At 32.9% G+C, this 14527-nt stretch overlaps 3 protein-coding genes across 4 annotated transcripts; 1 reads left to right on the top strand and 2 right to left on the bottom strand.

Annotated features, from left to right (window-relative positions):
• Positions 1-824: 824 nt before the first annotated feature.
• Positions 825-2972, bottom strand: LOC136412368 (large ribosomal subunit protein mL63). The gene is made up of 2 exons (XM_066395425.1): positions 2671-2972; positions 825-1052 (listed from the first exon to the last, which is right to left on the bottom strand). The coding sequence occupies exons 1-2, from the start codon at positions 2839-2841 to the stop codon at positions 909-911; spliced, it is 315 nt and encodes a 104-aa protein (XP_066251522.1). The 5' UTR covers positions 2842-2972; the 3' UTR covers positions 825-908.
• A 1205-nt stretch (positions 2973-4177) lies between these two features.
• RpA-70 (replication protein A 70) lies at positions 4178-8784 on the bottom strand. Its single transcript, XM_066395861.1, has 10 exons — positions 8630-8784; positions 8300-8562; positions 7632-7952; positions 7083-7245; positions 6131-6335; positions 5869-5981; positions 5543-5815; positions 5083-5292; positions 4440-4634; positions 4178-4324 (listed from the first exon to the last, which is right to left on the bottom strand). Exons 1-10 carry the CDS (start codon positions 8663-8665, stop codon positions 4223-4225), a joined length of 1881 nt encoding a protein of 626 aa, XP_066251958.1. The 5' UTR covers positions 8666-8784; the 3' UTR covers positions 4178-4222.
• Positions 8785-9439: 655 nt separating this feature from the next.
• Positions 9440-13943, top strand: LOC136412712 (mitochondrial import inner membrane translocase subunit Tim22). 2 transcript variants are annotated; one of them, XM_066395884.1, is made up of 4 exons: positions 9450-9966; positions 10804-10988; positions 11784-11856; positions 13779-13943. In XM_066395884.1, exons 1-4 carry the CDS (start codon positions 9750-9752, stop codon positions 13862-13864), a joined length of 561 nt encoding a protein of 186 aa, XP_066251981.1. In that variant the 5' UTR covers positions 9450-9749; the 3' UTR covers positions 13865-13943. The 2 variants fall into 2 exon arrangements, with proteins under 2 accessions (XP_066251983.1, XP_066251981.1); XM_066395886.1 differs by lacking the exon at positions 13779-13943 and having other exon boundaries at positions 9440-9966; positions 10804-10992.
• The last annotated feature ends 584 nt before the right edge of the window (positions 13944-14527 follow it).

Raw genomic sequence — 14527 nt, 5'->3', positions numbered from 1 at the left:
TCAATTTATTCAACTCTCTGCTTCATTTCGTGGCTGTTTGTATTCAATTCCATTCTTGAACTATTTGCTCAAAACAATTACAATCAATGGAGCAACCATAAAGCAGATTGATTTGCAACTTTCCATTTTGTGATTTTTACCTCCTTCATGTTCATTGCGCAAGAGCTTCACGCGAGAGTGTCTTCGCACAAAAAGCCTGTACTCCTGCCTAATCCCTGAAAATTTAAAATGATTATACTTAATTATTTAAAGTTACTGCAAAAGGACTTTTCCAAAAGCATTTAGATTCTAATAGTCAACCTATCAAAAACACAGCTCAGTGCAACTTTGTAACTCAAAAGACTGCTAAAATCTTTTACAAATCAGAAGCACATAAAAACGTAGATCAGTGCATTTTTTAAATTTGTATTGATTTTTTTAAATGAGGAACATTGAAATTTGAACTCATTCATGCCTTTGCGTTTCCAAGGCCAATTAGAGATAGTTTGTCATAGAATGCACGATATTTATATAAAGTTTTTGCATGCCTTTGTCTTTTGGCGTTCACCATTTACACGCATATAGAACTTTAAGTAGTTCTTTGATAACATATTGAGTGTTTATAGCATTTCTGTTGGGTGTTTGTTGCATTTTTAAGAATAAACGTACTGTCACCCCAAAACTTCCATGCACATTTGAACAATTTTTCAATAAATAAATAAAAGCTGAATATTAAGTACGTTAGATGTTTCATTTCAGTTACGACTTCCTGAAAATGTTCCTGGTATATTATTATTGCTCTACTTCAATAGTTATACGATTCATACGAGGGTTTAAAAAAAGTAGACATTACAACATTGTTTATTATCTTTCTAACAAATGCTTATAATAATATTCTAACAGTTCTAACGGAATATTTATTCAGAGTTTCAATCCCATTTTTCTTCATGTCTTAAATGCGCCAGCCTGGATTCGATGGAAACATTGTCATAATATGGCTTCCTTGTTGTCATTGTTTTTATATAATTTGCCTCATTCTTTCCTAACGCTCTCGCATGGCCAAAAGATTGTTCCTGTAAAAATTAAATTAATTTAGGCTGAACTCGGAATCATTATATTAAATCCAATAAATATTGTGAAAGTTCGATATCTGAAAACAAGAAAACAGTATACCTCGTTCGCAAATATCTAAAATCTTGTCACACACATTTTGTTTTACACCTGGTTATAACACGTAACGAATTATTTTGCTCTCCGTGCTACAAAGTAAAATATTTTGAAACCTGGAATGTCACTACTATTGCAGTAAACAAAGGAGAATTGCGTTGAATTACATATTATCTGAAGGTCAGTTTGAAATCATGAGAGTGCTGAGGAATCTAAGACATGGTGATTCATAATTGGATGGCATGGAGATTTCATAAAATTATAACAAACTCGTCCAAATTGACAACAAATTCAATCAAAAACACTAAAATACAATGTGTCTTGAATCAGAACTTCAATGATTTCCAAGGCAAACATTCCCATTAGCTCACTAAGTGATTAATGAGTCATATACAAGGTGTAATATATCATCATGAAGATATTTCAGGGTGCGATAGTACTCTGCAAAATAATAAAAAAATACTAATAGACCTATGATCAAAAATGTATCATTTTCTATACGCAAGATAGCAAAACTTTACTTTTTTCTCATGTTTTGCGTTTTTCTTACGCATGCCTTGAATTCATTTTTTTTTTAAATTTCATACTCCTACTTTTGTTAAGAGCCTCTACAACAAAATGTCAAAATCGTTGGTAGCCATATACAGAGTGTTATTTTTTGGGTTATGTACTCTTTTATATAGAAAATGTGAAATTTTGCCACTCTGTATATCAAAAATGGTGCATTCTTGAATAAGGGTCTATTAGCATTTTTTAAATGATTTTGCAGAATACTATCCCTCCCTAAAATATCTCCATGATTATACATATACATATCATTACTAACCTGTTTTAGAACCTGTACATGTCATTACTAACTTGTTCTAAAATCAAGGCAAGAAAAAGGGTCTTTTGAGTCTCACCATGTCTCTGTCTTACCATATCAGTGAAAAGTCTGGTTAATCGTCGATTTTTCAACCCTAGCTCTATATGAGTTTCAGGCCTCTAATGCCCTTATTAGCTTTAACAAAGATAAAAATATATGTTTTGGACAATATGGTGAATCCACCTTAATGGCACAAATTTATTAGCAGCAACTCTGAAAAAATTATAACTGTGTGGGTGAGATCTGTAGTGACATAGTGTCATATTTTAAAAACCAGCAGGGATTTTCTGATAAAAATTTCAGTAAATGTATGTCTCTAGGCACATAAAAGGTATATATGATATGAGCAGCTAAATTCACATTTTTTTCAAACTCTAATAGTTATCACAAAATATTATTTTTGCTTGGAGTTATAGGCCTTATAGGTGCAAGGAAAGGTTAAGAGTTAAACATTAACCATTAAAATAAAAATTTGGAGTGAAAAATAAAGAGGCACAAAACTGGTCTTAAATGTGCTTGTCTTTGTTTAAATTATGGATGCGAAGATGCAAGTGCTTGGATTGGGATTTAATTAGGGACTCGAGCCAGTTGGTTCATCATAATAGACATTGCAAAGGTCATGAAAAGCATGATAGATATCAAGGATTTGGATCACTTACGGGACTTAGAAACGCATGTCGCAAATAAAACATATTCTTTTCTTCGATTTCAAGTTCCTCCTTCAGATGGGAGAGATGCAGATTAGTAACTTCAGCGTAGCGGCGTTTTTTACCTCTCCAAAGGTGACCAGGAATACGGGTTTTTCTAAATAGGGGAGCAAAGAGCCGCATGTCTTATATAATTCTTTGGCTTGGGTATCAACGAAAATAAGGATTTTTAAAGCTATTATTATAAGTTAAATTTATTCATTCAATATTAAAAATAACATAGAATATGACATAACCTTAAAAAAACTGTGGGATAAATAAAACAATTGACGGTTTGGAAATCTCGTCATTAAAGAGAGAGATGGAGCTAGAACGGGAAACATTTTCCTACAAGAATCGCAACCACTCACCAACCAGCATAAATTCTGGGTGATATTAAGACTAATGGTTTCACGACAAATAATTTTAAATAATATCAGGTTTAATACATTTTGTACTTTAATAATGAGTCTTCATGTGTGACGTGTTTTCATCTTCATATCCGCGAACAGAGAATCATTTCAATTTGTTTGCTATAGTATGCTTTGGTTAAATTTGGGGCTGCTTTTAGCATGTATTGGTCATTTAACTCCTTGAGGCACGTCTTGAGTTGAGATTTTAGTTTGAAATTTAATTGAGTACACTGAAAGATGAGTACTAGATAAGTAAAGAATAAACAGATACATATGTGCTATGCAGTTTTTTCCATTGTGAGGTTTTAAGTCGAGGTGTATCCGTACCGAATACAACCTGGTTTAAAAATCTATTATAAACGCTCCTGGTAAAGTCAAAATTAAATCAGCTCTTTCGACACTGTCCTCATACTCTTAACGAGTTTGATGTCTGAAGGAACAACGTTAAGCCTATACAGAAGTTGACCAAACGCCTAGTTATGGTAACTTCATTTAGTTTTTAACTGGATTCTAGAATAATTTGTTGCTAAACGAAATAATTTAAAAAAAAGCAGAAGTTTAATTCAAATAGTTTATTTGTAAACATCTATGCAAATTCACAATATTGCGTAGTATTAACAGTTTCATGTCTAGTGTTATACAGGGTGGGCAAATTTCGATATTTATATAAGTTTCGGGAACTATAGGACATAGAGGGAGAAAAACGAATAGAGCACTCTGAAAGTATTTTTTTTTTAAACCAGTTTTGTGGAATAATTAAATATTTTTTTATCGTCTTGTCACCGAGCTAGAAGCGAAAATTCGATTTAAAAATTATCGTAATCTGTTCAAAAAAACGTTCTAATAATGTAGAAATTATATTTCTTAACTAACACAATAACTAACTAACGAGAGTTTACTCACTCCGCTAAACGTATCTTCAAAAAAGATTCCTATAGTTACCAAAATTTCCTAACATAGAAATTGAAATAGATCTACATGAACCGAACATTAAATGTTTAGATCTAAAAGGTAAATAAAACCACTCATTCTCCATGTGATAAAAAAAAGATTATTCACTCATACTTAAAAAAAAAGATATATTACTAACATAACCAAATTCTATACATCCATTACAAAACATACTTCTTAATATCACTAACCAAATGAGACATGTAGTCAGAGTAATTTATAGGCTCGACTCGCACTGCAACAGTTTTCAAGCGTGCTTCATCCTATTGGGGAAAAACTGTGCGTTAGATCATTAAATAACTTTTTGCCAGACCAATATTGTGGATAATTTGTTGCCAAAAAATATCTGGTTTTTATCAAAACTACAGTTACACTTACATTGTATTGTTCCATTTTAACTCTGCAAGTGAATATCAACTCTTTAAAGTGGCATTTCTGGACCGCTTCTTCGTAGTGCAAAGACTCAGTTTCAAAAAGTTCACCAGCTTCTTGCGCGGTCATACCGAGCACCTTTTCAGCCTCATCGCTAAACATGCTCACCCATTGGTTACCGGTCCAATCTCCCAAATTCATCTTAAAAAAGAAATTATTTCTCACAATTATCCTCTTCCTATAAAGTGGCTATGCTATATAATTTATTCTAGATAAGGATATCCTGAGTTGCACTTAAAAACACACTATAGCATTGTGCACGCAAACAATTTTCAGACAAACACATCCCGCTTTTCTTTGCGTTTGATTGTGTGTGTAAAGGGCTACTTTCAGCTCGCAAATATGCGCGGTAAGCTACCTTCTCGGAAGCTCGTAGAAATAACTAGTTCTGAAGTAATGAGGTATTTTCTAAATAGATTCTAAACTCTATTGAATATTTCTAAATATTCAATAGATTATATTTTCCATTAGATATTTTTCGTAGAAGAGTTAAAGAACATTTGCTCAGTTGGAGTTGAATAAAGTGATTATCTCAATTCTTGGCAGTTTCATAAAATTAGATAGAGAATTAGATCTAGATTTAACTTACTCCGCACAGCAGCCTGTACTTGAAATTGGTATCGGATGTCTTGCATTTTTCACATCGATATGTGTTATCCCCATTGTCAATGACTTTCTTGTTACACCCGATGCAGGCCTTATAGATAGACTTTTCCACTCTAATTAGCAATACTGTTGCCTTTACCTTGTAATAATCCCCTTTGACCGGGTCAATCGTACCGAATTGTTGATCCTGCACCTAGACGGAAAGTAGGGAAATATGATAATAACTTAGCTTTAAATCTCCTAATCGAGTCATAAATTCATTTTTTTCTTCCACAAAAATTATAATTCTATTCGGACTCTTATACAGAAAAATGGAAAATTCACTGGTCTACCGCTTTATAAGCTGTGATCGTTAATAAAAATTAATGAATAGCCCATGAGCTTGCCTCAGATTTACAACCCATATCTAACGAAGCAAAAGTAATCAAACCACCTTTTCTTACCTCTCTGAAAGTCATCCAAGGAACGTTAAAACTACTGGTATTGTTTCGTGCACTGAGATCACTGGCTGTAATATTCATTCCTTCTCGTTCGTACCAACCCTTAAGAGCAAAACACTCCTTCAGGTCTGGATTAACTTTCATTATAGTCCCCAAACCAGTACCCAAACTTTTGCCGCCTCCAAATTCATTGATTTTAGCCCCTTTTAGAGCAATCACTGGGTGATCGGTCGCCACAAAGTTTTCGGCTTGACTCCCCCAAAGAGTTAAGTTGATCTGCAATAATTCACTTTGTAGCATGTTTTATGGAAATGTGAACAATTCTATACAGTAGAAGTAGATTCATCCAATAGTTGAATGTCCCTTTTCTTTAGTGCACGTCCGGTCGACTTAGCACTGAATTCGAGAAGTTCGCCGACCGAAGACACGATTCCCAAGACATCTAGAAAATCGACGATAGAAAATAGTAACTTAATGTGCCAAAAACTTAAGAAGTTGTGAAATGTAATACGAAATTAAAAAAGAGTTATTGAATTAATGGATTAAGTTAAAAAACTTTATTGGTACATAATAAAAAAAGCCTATACAAACCCACTAGTTTGCCCGTTTCTAAATCCCCAAGCTTCACAATAGGAACAAATTCATATTTGGTCTCCAAATTTGACATTTTGTCATCAGTACATTCCTGAATGATAGTGTCCGCGGTCATGGCCATTTCATAATGATTTTTCGACGGGTTAAACTGTTTGTTTGCAGGTTTCACTTGGCATTTTGAAATGTAATACACTTTGTCGACCTGAGGAGATAAACTGCTTAAAAAATAGAAAAGGTTAAAAAAGAAAGTTGTACAAAGAAGTTCTGATAATATTTTAAAATTATTAAAAAATATGATATGGAGAACTTCATTCACCACCTGTTCTACGTTAAAAATTAGGTATTTCATTATTAAGTAGGAATTGTAACCGCACTAACTGTACTACGTCTAGGAGTCAAAAATTATTAACAATAACAGGTAAATTTAATTTAAAACTGCCACATTTTTTTGAGAGGCCTTACATATTTTCCTGTAATTTTAAAATACGTGCAGCCCTTCTTTATACAATTCTCATGTTTAACCTTTGATCGCCTTTTTTGGTTGGGCCTCCAGGTATGTTATTATAATCGGATCTCACAGAGCTACATGAGAATGAAACGCACCAACAAACTGGATGCAATCAAAAGTAGTCTTAACTGGCGGGTACTTTAACTCGTATAATTTATGAACTTTGGATTAGTCAGTTATGACCTGTTTCAACTATTATATGAATTTACACATACAAAGTAGTGTACATTATCACTTAAAAATCTTTAATGATTAATATATAGAAATATCAAATGGTTTCCTTAATATTTTGTTGTTTCAGTACGCGCAGGTGCAACATTTATAACAATTAAAAGGAAAAAGAGTATATCAAAACCCATTTAATTAGTCGTTGAGGATGGCAAATTTCTCTCATTTTTTCGGCCCTAACCTGGAACACGGCACCTCTAGCAGTTAATGTACCTCAAGCAAATTGAAGAATTTGTCGACCTGGTCTCGGAAAGCTGTACACCTAATGTCTCCACTTTCATCAGCAAACTCTACATTAAAAAGTTGACCGCTGCCTCTAGCATTCTCCCATTTTTTTATGTCACTCTTGTTAATCACTTTTGCCTTGACAACCCACCTGAATTAATAAAAAAAATACCATAATGGTACAATAATAATAATAGTATTTACAAAATTGGTGCAAAATATCAATTTTTTTCAAATGAAAATACTACAGTGAACTTGATATTAGCGGTAAAAGTAATTTTCAAATTGCACAACACTAAATTCAAATAAAATGCTATTAGCTACAGTAAGCAATTCTCTAGCTCAGTGCACTCTATGAGGTCATAGGGCAATTCATACATATCACTGCTGAGGGATCAAATCAATGAATATAAATAGTTACATTTAAAAACAGTACATTACTTACTTCTTCCTGAATAAAGAAACGACTCAAACACATTTATTTATGGAAAAATTTGGATCTTTTATTATAAAAACATTAAGAGCTACAATACTTACTTGTTATGATAAGGGCTCAAACTTGCAATTGGATGTGTAATATGGGTAGCAAGGGGTCCCAAATTATTAGCTGTGCCATTACTGTTACTACTGCTAGCAGCACTTGCAGATGGCATCAACCTGGGAACTTTCGCTGGACGTTCCACATCTTGATTATTGGAGACAGTATTTGAGCTACTATTGGAAGAAGCTGCTGGCTTTTGAGGTACATTTGCTTTCGAGACAATTTGATTTTCAGAATAGGGAACTGGATCCCCAATTTTAATACCAACTTCATCGCCATCCTGTATGACTTTCATATCCATAATAAGTAGTACACGACTTAAAGAATGGAAGCAAACATTAATGAAATGACACTTAAGATCTTTCACACTACATAGAGGGAAATATCAACAGATTTTTTTTTAAATATTACTTTTTTGATAACTTTAAAAGTTTTAAACTAAATAAAGAAAAACATCCTTTATCTCCATGTCATTTTTCTTGTAAAAATTAATACCATCACATGTTGAAAATAGCTTACATATCTATGATTATATAGCAATGCTCTTGGTTTAAAATTTTACAGGGCTCTTTTAACTATGCTTCTGATTATGTATATGAGAATTTACATTTTAATTGAATTAACCCAAGTGACTTTCCAAAAGCTTAATACATAATTTATTTACCTATTCACTCCCCCAGTATTATTCACAACACTGGTAATGTATCGTATAAGTTTGATAATAGTATACTTGGGAATTCCTTTTTCACCAGCCTTGAAGAATACAGGGCCAGTCATCATGGCATAAGACAATGAAGTTGTCCCATCAGACACATTTAATCGATACCTATCCTTGTCTGGGTGTCCAGAGCCTGTATTCATTTTTTTGATGCTCAACACTTGAATTATGGGCTGCACATCTGCACAGTCCTTTTCCTGCATTATATTCTAGAAAAAATATTTGTTAAAAACAATAGGACACCTAGAGGAATCATTGGGAAATATTATTGCGTACCAGGAGGGCCCCATCAGTGAGAGGTACAGCTGCCATTGTGCTTTACTGATTTCTCTACTTTTCCGAAACTGGTGGCCTAAAATAGTCCTTACTCGCCCAATAAGTTAAAAGTAAATGTATAAGAGAATATACCGAAATAGTGATTTATGAAAAGCTCTAATTTGGAATCGTTTGTTAGATTTCGCTTGAAGGCCAATATTGGCGGGAAACTGGCATAGATAAGAAATATGTCAGTGTCACTGTAGAAACCAGTAGGTTGCTGATACTTTTGACAGTCAGTGATATGTCAATAAGCGCTTTTAGAGCTGTGCTCCGTGTCATACTTAGGTGTCAGGTTTTTTAACTCCGTTAACAGCTAAAATTCCCTTCAAAATGACTATACTTTTATCACAGGTATCAGAATAGTCAAACCAAGAAACGCGTTTCTCCAAAATTTTCTACTACGGCCATTTCCAGCATATTGTGTGAGGTGTCATTTTAAGGGATATTTTATTCTTTCTGAAAAATTCTTGCACTTTCATATCAAACGAAAACACTTTTCTTAATGGCATGCCAGAAGGTGTATAAAGATTTAATTATGGGCGTTCCATAAAAAAGTTGAACTAAAAGTCTAATAAAGAAGGCTTTACTATGATATTACTAATGCTTAAAATCACTTTCTGTTATGATTTTTATCTTGAAGAAGTGACGTCATAATGGCATCTTACACCGTGTATATGAGGCACGATGTATCCTGGTGTCAAAATGACGTATGTTGACGAAATGCCATACTAATGCGTAACCCAGAAGAAAATCTAAAAACCTAACCTCACACTCCAGTAATTTTATTTTTCATTATTTTTGAATTCAAATTCAAAATAAATATACAAAGTGTTCAATTTTCGTAAATAAATCAGTTCTTTTAAGAACACAAAACTAAAAGTACATAAACCAGTTGTGCCTAACAGGAAAACGGCCTTCTTAATATTTCGTTCATTAAAGAAAGCACCTCCAGTACCAGTTGCTTAATCTGTCTTAAAGAGTTCTTAAAATATACTACAAAAAAAGGGAGTTGTAAAAAAGCTCCTTTGCAGTCATAAGTGATATAAACTGAGCTGCAAAGCACTACAAACAGTAGATAATGTCAAATGAATCAACTACTAGCCATAGAAGACAATTCACTCCTGATGAGTGGACTTTCCTAACTAACTACTTTATTGGCAACAACTATAGGTATCGTGAAAATATCATAATTCCAAGGAACTTGGGTCCTGTTCAAATAAAAACAAATGAGGAAAAAATGGTTGAAGCTTTCTTTGAGAGTTGTCCTTTTAAAGTTATCATGAGTTGTGTAGCCGGTAAGAGAGAAAATATTTCAAAATTTATACATAGGTTGTCCTCACAGTTTGCTTTTCGTTCATATATATAATTTAATATTAGAGTGAGGACAAAGTTAAATGCGAGAGTTTGTAGAAAGAGTTTTGATGCATGTATATTGAAAAATCTATGGTGCAGTCTTCAATTTGTGATTTGTAACATGTATTTCATATAAAATGGTAGATGGTATCTATCCTACTTTGAGTCTTTGTTAAAAACTTAATTTAACAATGATTTGTGTGTGTTTAACAAGTTTATACAAAATTATACAGGATCTGTCATATATATGAAATAATGGCAATATCTTTTTAAATAATTTTTCTATCAAAAAATGTTTCAAATAAAATTTACAAGGCTCATTTTTAGTCATTTTGTGATGATCTTGAATTTCTTTCTTGCCCTATAACAGTTTAATAATAAAAATTATTTAAAAAGCTATTGCCGTTATTCTGTATACATATATGAGAGACCCTGTGTATATCTAAGTCTCAAAAAGTCAAAAAACTATTTTAAAAGGTGACATCTTGTATCTCAGTTACTATCAATTTTTTGATACAGGTAAATTATATTTTTCCTTATGTCTTTTTGTGTAAGGCCTCTATGGGGTAATTCTATACAATTATATAACATCCTGTATAACTTCAATACCCAACTGAATTATGACAGTTTTTTTGTTTGCATTCTTTGCATTCAAAATTTTCAAAAACCTAATTTACCAAATTAACATATAAAACTTGAATAGATAGATGGTTACAGCACAAGTGATTGGGTAAATTAGACCAAAGATAAAAAAAACAAATTATGTATCTTGATTTTAGGCTATGGTTTGGGTGCAGTAATTGGTTTATTCTCATCAAGTATTGGACCCCAGTCTGCTACGAGTATTGAAACTCAAACTGCTAGACAAGTCTTTCAAGAAATGAAAACCACAACTCTAAGTTATGCAAAAAATTTTGCTATAATTGGAGCTATGTTCTCTGGAGTTGAATGCACAATAGAAACAGTAGGTATACTAAAATCAAAGTAAAATGTTTTTGCCCACATTGTGATGATTGAAGATAATTTATAACTCCCAAATAGAAGTCTGTGATGTAATTTATTAGTTAATTTTTGGAAAAACTGAAAACAAGCAGTTACAAGTAAGTGTGTGTAATGAAGCTTCAAACTGTGTATAATAATATTATGTAACAATATTCAGCTGGGACACGCAGAGGGATTGGGGTAACAATGACGACTTGCTCCTTTTTCATTCCTTCTACGTCTTAGAATATAAACACAACAAATTTTATCTCTGGAGATTGGTATAATTATTATAACTTCAAAACTGTTATTTTTTTCAACGAAATTATAGACCTGGCTCATGACTTGATTACAAACTTCCCTCTTTCGCCTCGAGTAGGCAATATAGGTATTAGGTATAGCTAAATATTTGAATTCCATTGGCACTTTTACCAGAAGAAAAAAACTGCCGCTAGATAAAACTGCCTATTATACTGGTTGATAATGTTTAATTACCATGACCATGGTCATTACCTTGACTATGATTTTGATATTCTAAAATTGTATTTAGTATTGTTAAATCATTTAACATTTTACAAAATCATTTAACATTTAACAAAAATTATTTCATAAAGTTGAAGAATCATTCTTTCAAAAGGTAGGTAGTTATAGGTTGATTATAGGTAATTCAAAATATTGAAACTCGTTCAACTATTAGCAGTTACCAATTGAAGTAATAATTATTTGATAGTAACGGTCTAAACATTAATGTTCCTAGAATATTTTTATGTTGCTTCAGATGAGAGGAAAATCAGATTGGAAGAACGGAACTTACGCAGGAGCAGTTACAGGTGGTATGATTGGACTTAGGGGTATGTACCGTTATAACAATATATGGATGCATAATTTATCATTATTCATTATTATTATTATTATGTAAAAAGTACATGCAATGAAGATAAAAATCGATATTGCAATATGCAAAAAGACCTGACCTTTTATTTTCATGTAAAAGTAAATGTGTGTTTTATACATTTTTAACAAATAGAGGTCAATAGTTTTCTGGAATTTTAACTATTAATGGTAAAAATATCTTTCGAATACCTTTTAAGCCGAACTAACCTGAACTTATTGTACAGGGCGTTCTAGAAAAAACAATGAAGATAAGTAGTAATACTAAACTCGATGGGATTACTTTATGTAAAATATACAGGAACCCTAGATCAATTTTCTTATTTTCAGTAAGACAGTTGATCTGGGGTGTTTCAGGCATCCTCCCGCCACAGACGTGTCGTTTGATACTTGTAAAACGATTTGCCACATCTCAACTAAATTTGAATCATCAGTGTACCTTCATAGGGACCATATCTTTTATTTAATGAATCTTATAGCTATACAAGATGTCCCACATAAGTTTATCAACAGGGGAATCGTAGAAACTGTAAGAAATGGTCTCTTAAATGGGATGAAGTTGTCTATTTTAGAGCCTGATAAAAGGCAGTTTTAATATTTGTAAATCTGGGCTACATCCGCAGATATTCTGAAAATAACGTTTCATAAAAACTTATCATTTTTTTCCAATTTTATTTAAGATGTTTCGAGACTGTCATTGCGGCTTTTTGCCCTCTGCAAGGTGGTATCATCAGACTTAAATTTCGATTTTTCTATTGCCTCCAACCATCGTCAGCTTTCATCCGTGGTACTACATGCCTATTACGTTGCATGATGCATTTAGTAGTGAGATAATAAGACATTATAGCGTAATTCATAGCGCAATATTAAAACTGCTATTTAAAAAAAAAAGGAAATATTGATGATGGATTTTTCACGTATGGAGCGGTTTTTTATTTACGTGTTAGCTTCCCTTGCGCAAAACAATGGTTTTACAGCCAGCGGACTTTGTTATATTTTTACTGCCCGTCTCTCAGAGCAACAGGCCGTAAAGTAAAAGTAACGCCTGTTAATTTTTTATCTACCGCTAATCAACGTAGAAATAGCACGTAGATTATTAAAAAAAATATCATTTGTGGGTAAAACATTGTATTTACCACGGGCCGAAAGAAAAATTATCGTTGACTGAATAAAGGAACACGTGCGAAAGTGCATTCGATCGCAACTGCAATCAGCGTGCGGCATTATTTTTCGCACTTGTTAAGTAAATAACCATTTTCGATCTTAATTTTTTCAAAGGAAAGCCTCTTCACTTGATTTATTTGGCGCTGCTTGAGTGCAATTAAGAACACAAACATATAAATCTCCACATTATTTATTTATTTAAAACTTGACATCTAATACTTAGGTGCCTTCGGCAGAAAAATATTTTTTGTATTATTTTTCTGTTTGAAAAACCCTTGAAATAATAAGTTCAAATCGAGCGAGGTGAATGATTGTTTTATTAACAGGTCAAAAGCCTAAAAATTGCATCTCAAATGATTGTCAAGAATACTAAAAGGTGACCCTCGTAAGAAGGCTGCTGGGGTATGATTATCAAGATTAAGAGTCATATATGGCTTATACTCGTAATATTAACAGACTGCGAGCGCCAAGTGCCGAAATGCATACTGAATTGGAGTCAAGGAACCCATTTTTTTTTTTTTTTTTTTTAAAGAAAATTTGATGAAAATGGAAAAGTCATGTATTTCTTTTTATGTTCGACTAATGTCTATTCTCATTTTTGAAACCGTTAAGTATGGCAAAATTTAAATAAAATTAAGACGGGGTTTCGGTCCTAAATATAAAATACCAAATATTGAATATCATGCCGAATAAGTAAAAATGTACACCTTTTTTCCAGCTGGTGTTAAGGCTGGCGTTGTGGGAGCAATGGGTTTTGCAGCATTCTCGACAGTTATAGATTATTATATGCACAGTAGATTTTAGAAACTAGCATGAAATGTTTGTGTAATAGTATGATAGATAAGTAAGTTTTTAATGAAATATAAGATTGTTATTTGTTAAATCATCGATCTTCATTATTTCGCATCACCACCGTTGAAGAGCAGTTCATCTTCAAGAAAGGTAAACGGATCCTGTCGTTTTACTCTGTTTTTAGTACATTTCTTTGAGCAGATAATTTTAAAGCTAAGCCCCGCATGGTTTTTCTCCTCTCGTTCTTATTTTAGATTGACTGGACTGGTTTCAGTGAAACGTAAGAAGATGCATGGCATTGATGGTACTTGCATTGTGTGTCTTCAGAATTTTAATTCTTTCGAAGGCGAATAAAAATTCTTAAACCACTCTTTCGTGCCTTGTGGGCAATGGTTACTAAGCAACATCTTATATGTTAAATCATTTGATAAACCTGTTACATTTTAGACCTTTTATGTTGGGTAAATCGGTGCTGCAATTTTCACTATAGAAACAAATTGTATGACCCTAATGGCAGGCGGAGATAATGTTGGAACTGTGGAACTAATAAAAATTGATACACATTGCACTATAATAAACCTCTCATGCGTACCGGCGGTTTCATTCTTCCATCTCTCCCCACGGTGCCGGTAATACCTACCTGTGAGCCTCGTACCGTGCAAGTTACTTTTACGC

Source organism: Euwallacea similis, chromosome 12, assembly GCF_039881205.1.
Source record: "Euwallacea similis isolate ESF13 chromosome 12, ESF131.1, whole genome shotgun sequence".
Classification (NCBI taxonomy): Eukaryota; Metazoa; Arthropoda; class Insecta; order Coleoptera; family Curculionidae; genus Euwallacea; species Euwallacea similis.
The sequence above is the reverse complement of the archived record's forward strand: the minus strand, read 5'-3'. Positions and strand labels throughout refer to the sequence as shown.

What these genes read in the sequence shown, in the direction of transcription:
- RpA-70 (XM_066395861.1), bottom strand. Translation starts at nt 8,665, where the DNA reads ATGGCAGCTGTACCTCTCACTGATGGGGCCCTCCTG. An exon ending in AATACTGGGGGAGTGAATAG is followed by an intron (nt 7,953 to 8,299) that starts GTAAATAAATTA and finishes CCATTCTTTAAG; the next exon opens with TCGTGTACTACTTATTATGG. An exon ending in CTTGGATGACTTTCAGAGAG is followed by an intron (nt 5,293 to 5,542) that starts GTAAGAAAAGGT and finishes CTTTCCGTCTAG; the next exon opens with GTGCAGGATCAACAATTCGG.
- LOC136412368 (XM_066395425.1), bottom strand. Translation starts at nt 2,841, where the DNA reads ATGCGGCTCTTTGCTCCCCTATTTAGAAAAACCCGTATTCCTGGTCAC. An exon ending in GACATGCGTTTCTAAGTCCC is followed by an intron (nt 1,053 to 2,670) that starts GTAAGTGATCCA and finishes TAATTTTTACAG; the next exon opens with GAACAATCTTTTGGCCATGC.
- LOC136412712 (XM_066395884.1), top strand. Translation starts at nt 9,750, where the DNA reads ATGTCAAATGAATCAACTACTAGCCATAGAAGACAATTCACTCCTGAT. An exon ending in TATCATGAGTTGTGTAGCCG is followed by an intron (nt 9,967 to 10,803) that starts GTAAGAGAGAAA and finishes TCTTGATTTTAG; the next exon opens with GCTATGGTTTGGGTGCAGTA. An exon ending in TTGAATGCACAATAGAAACA is followed by an intron (nt 10,989 to 11,783) that starts GTAGGTATACTA and finishes ATGTTGCTTCAG; the next exon opens with ATGAGAGGAAAATCAGATTG.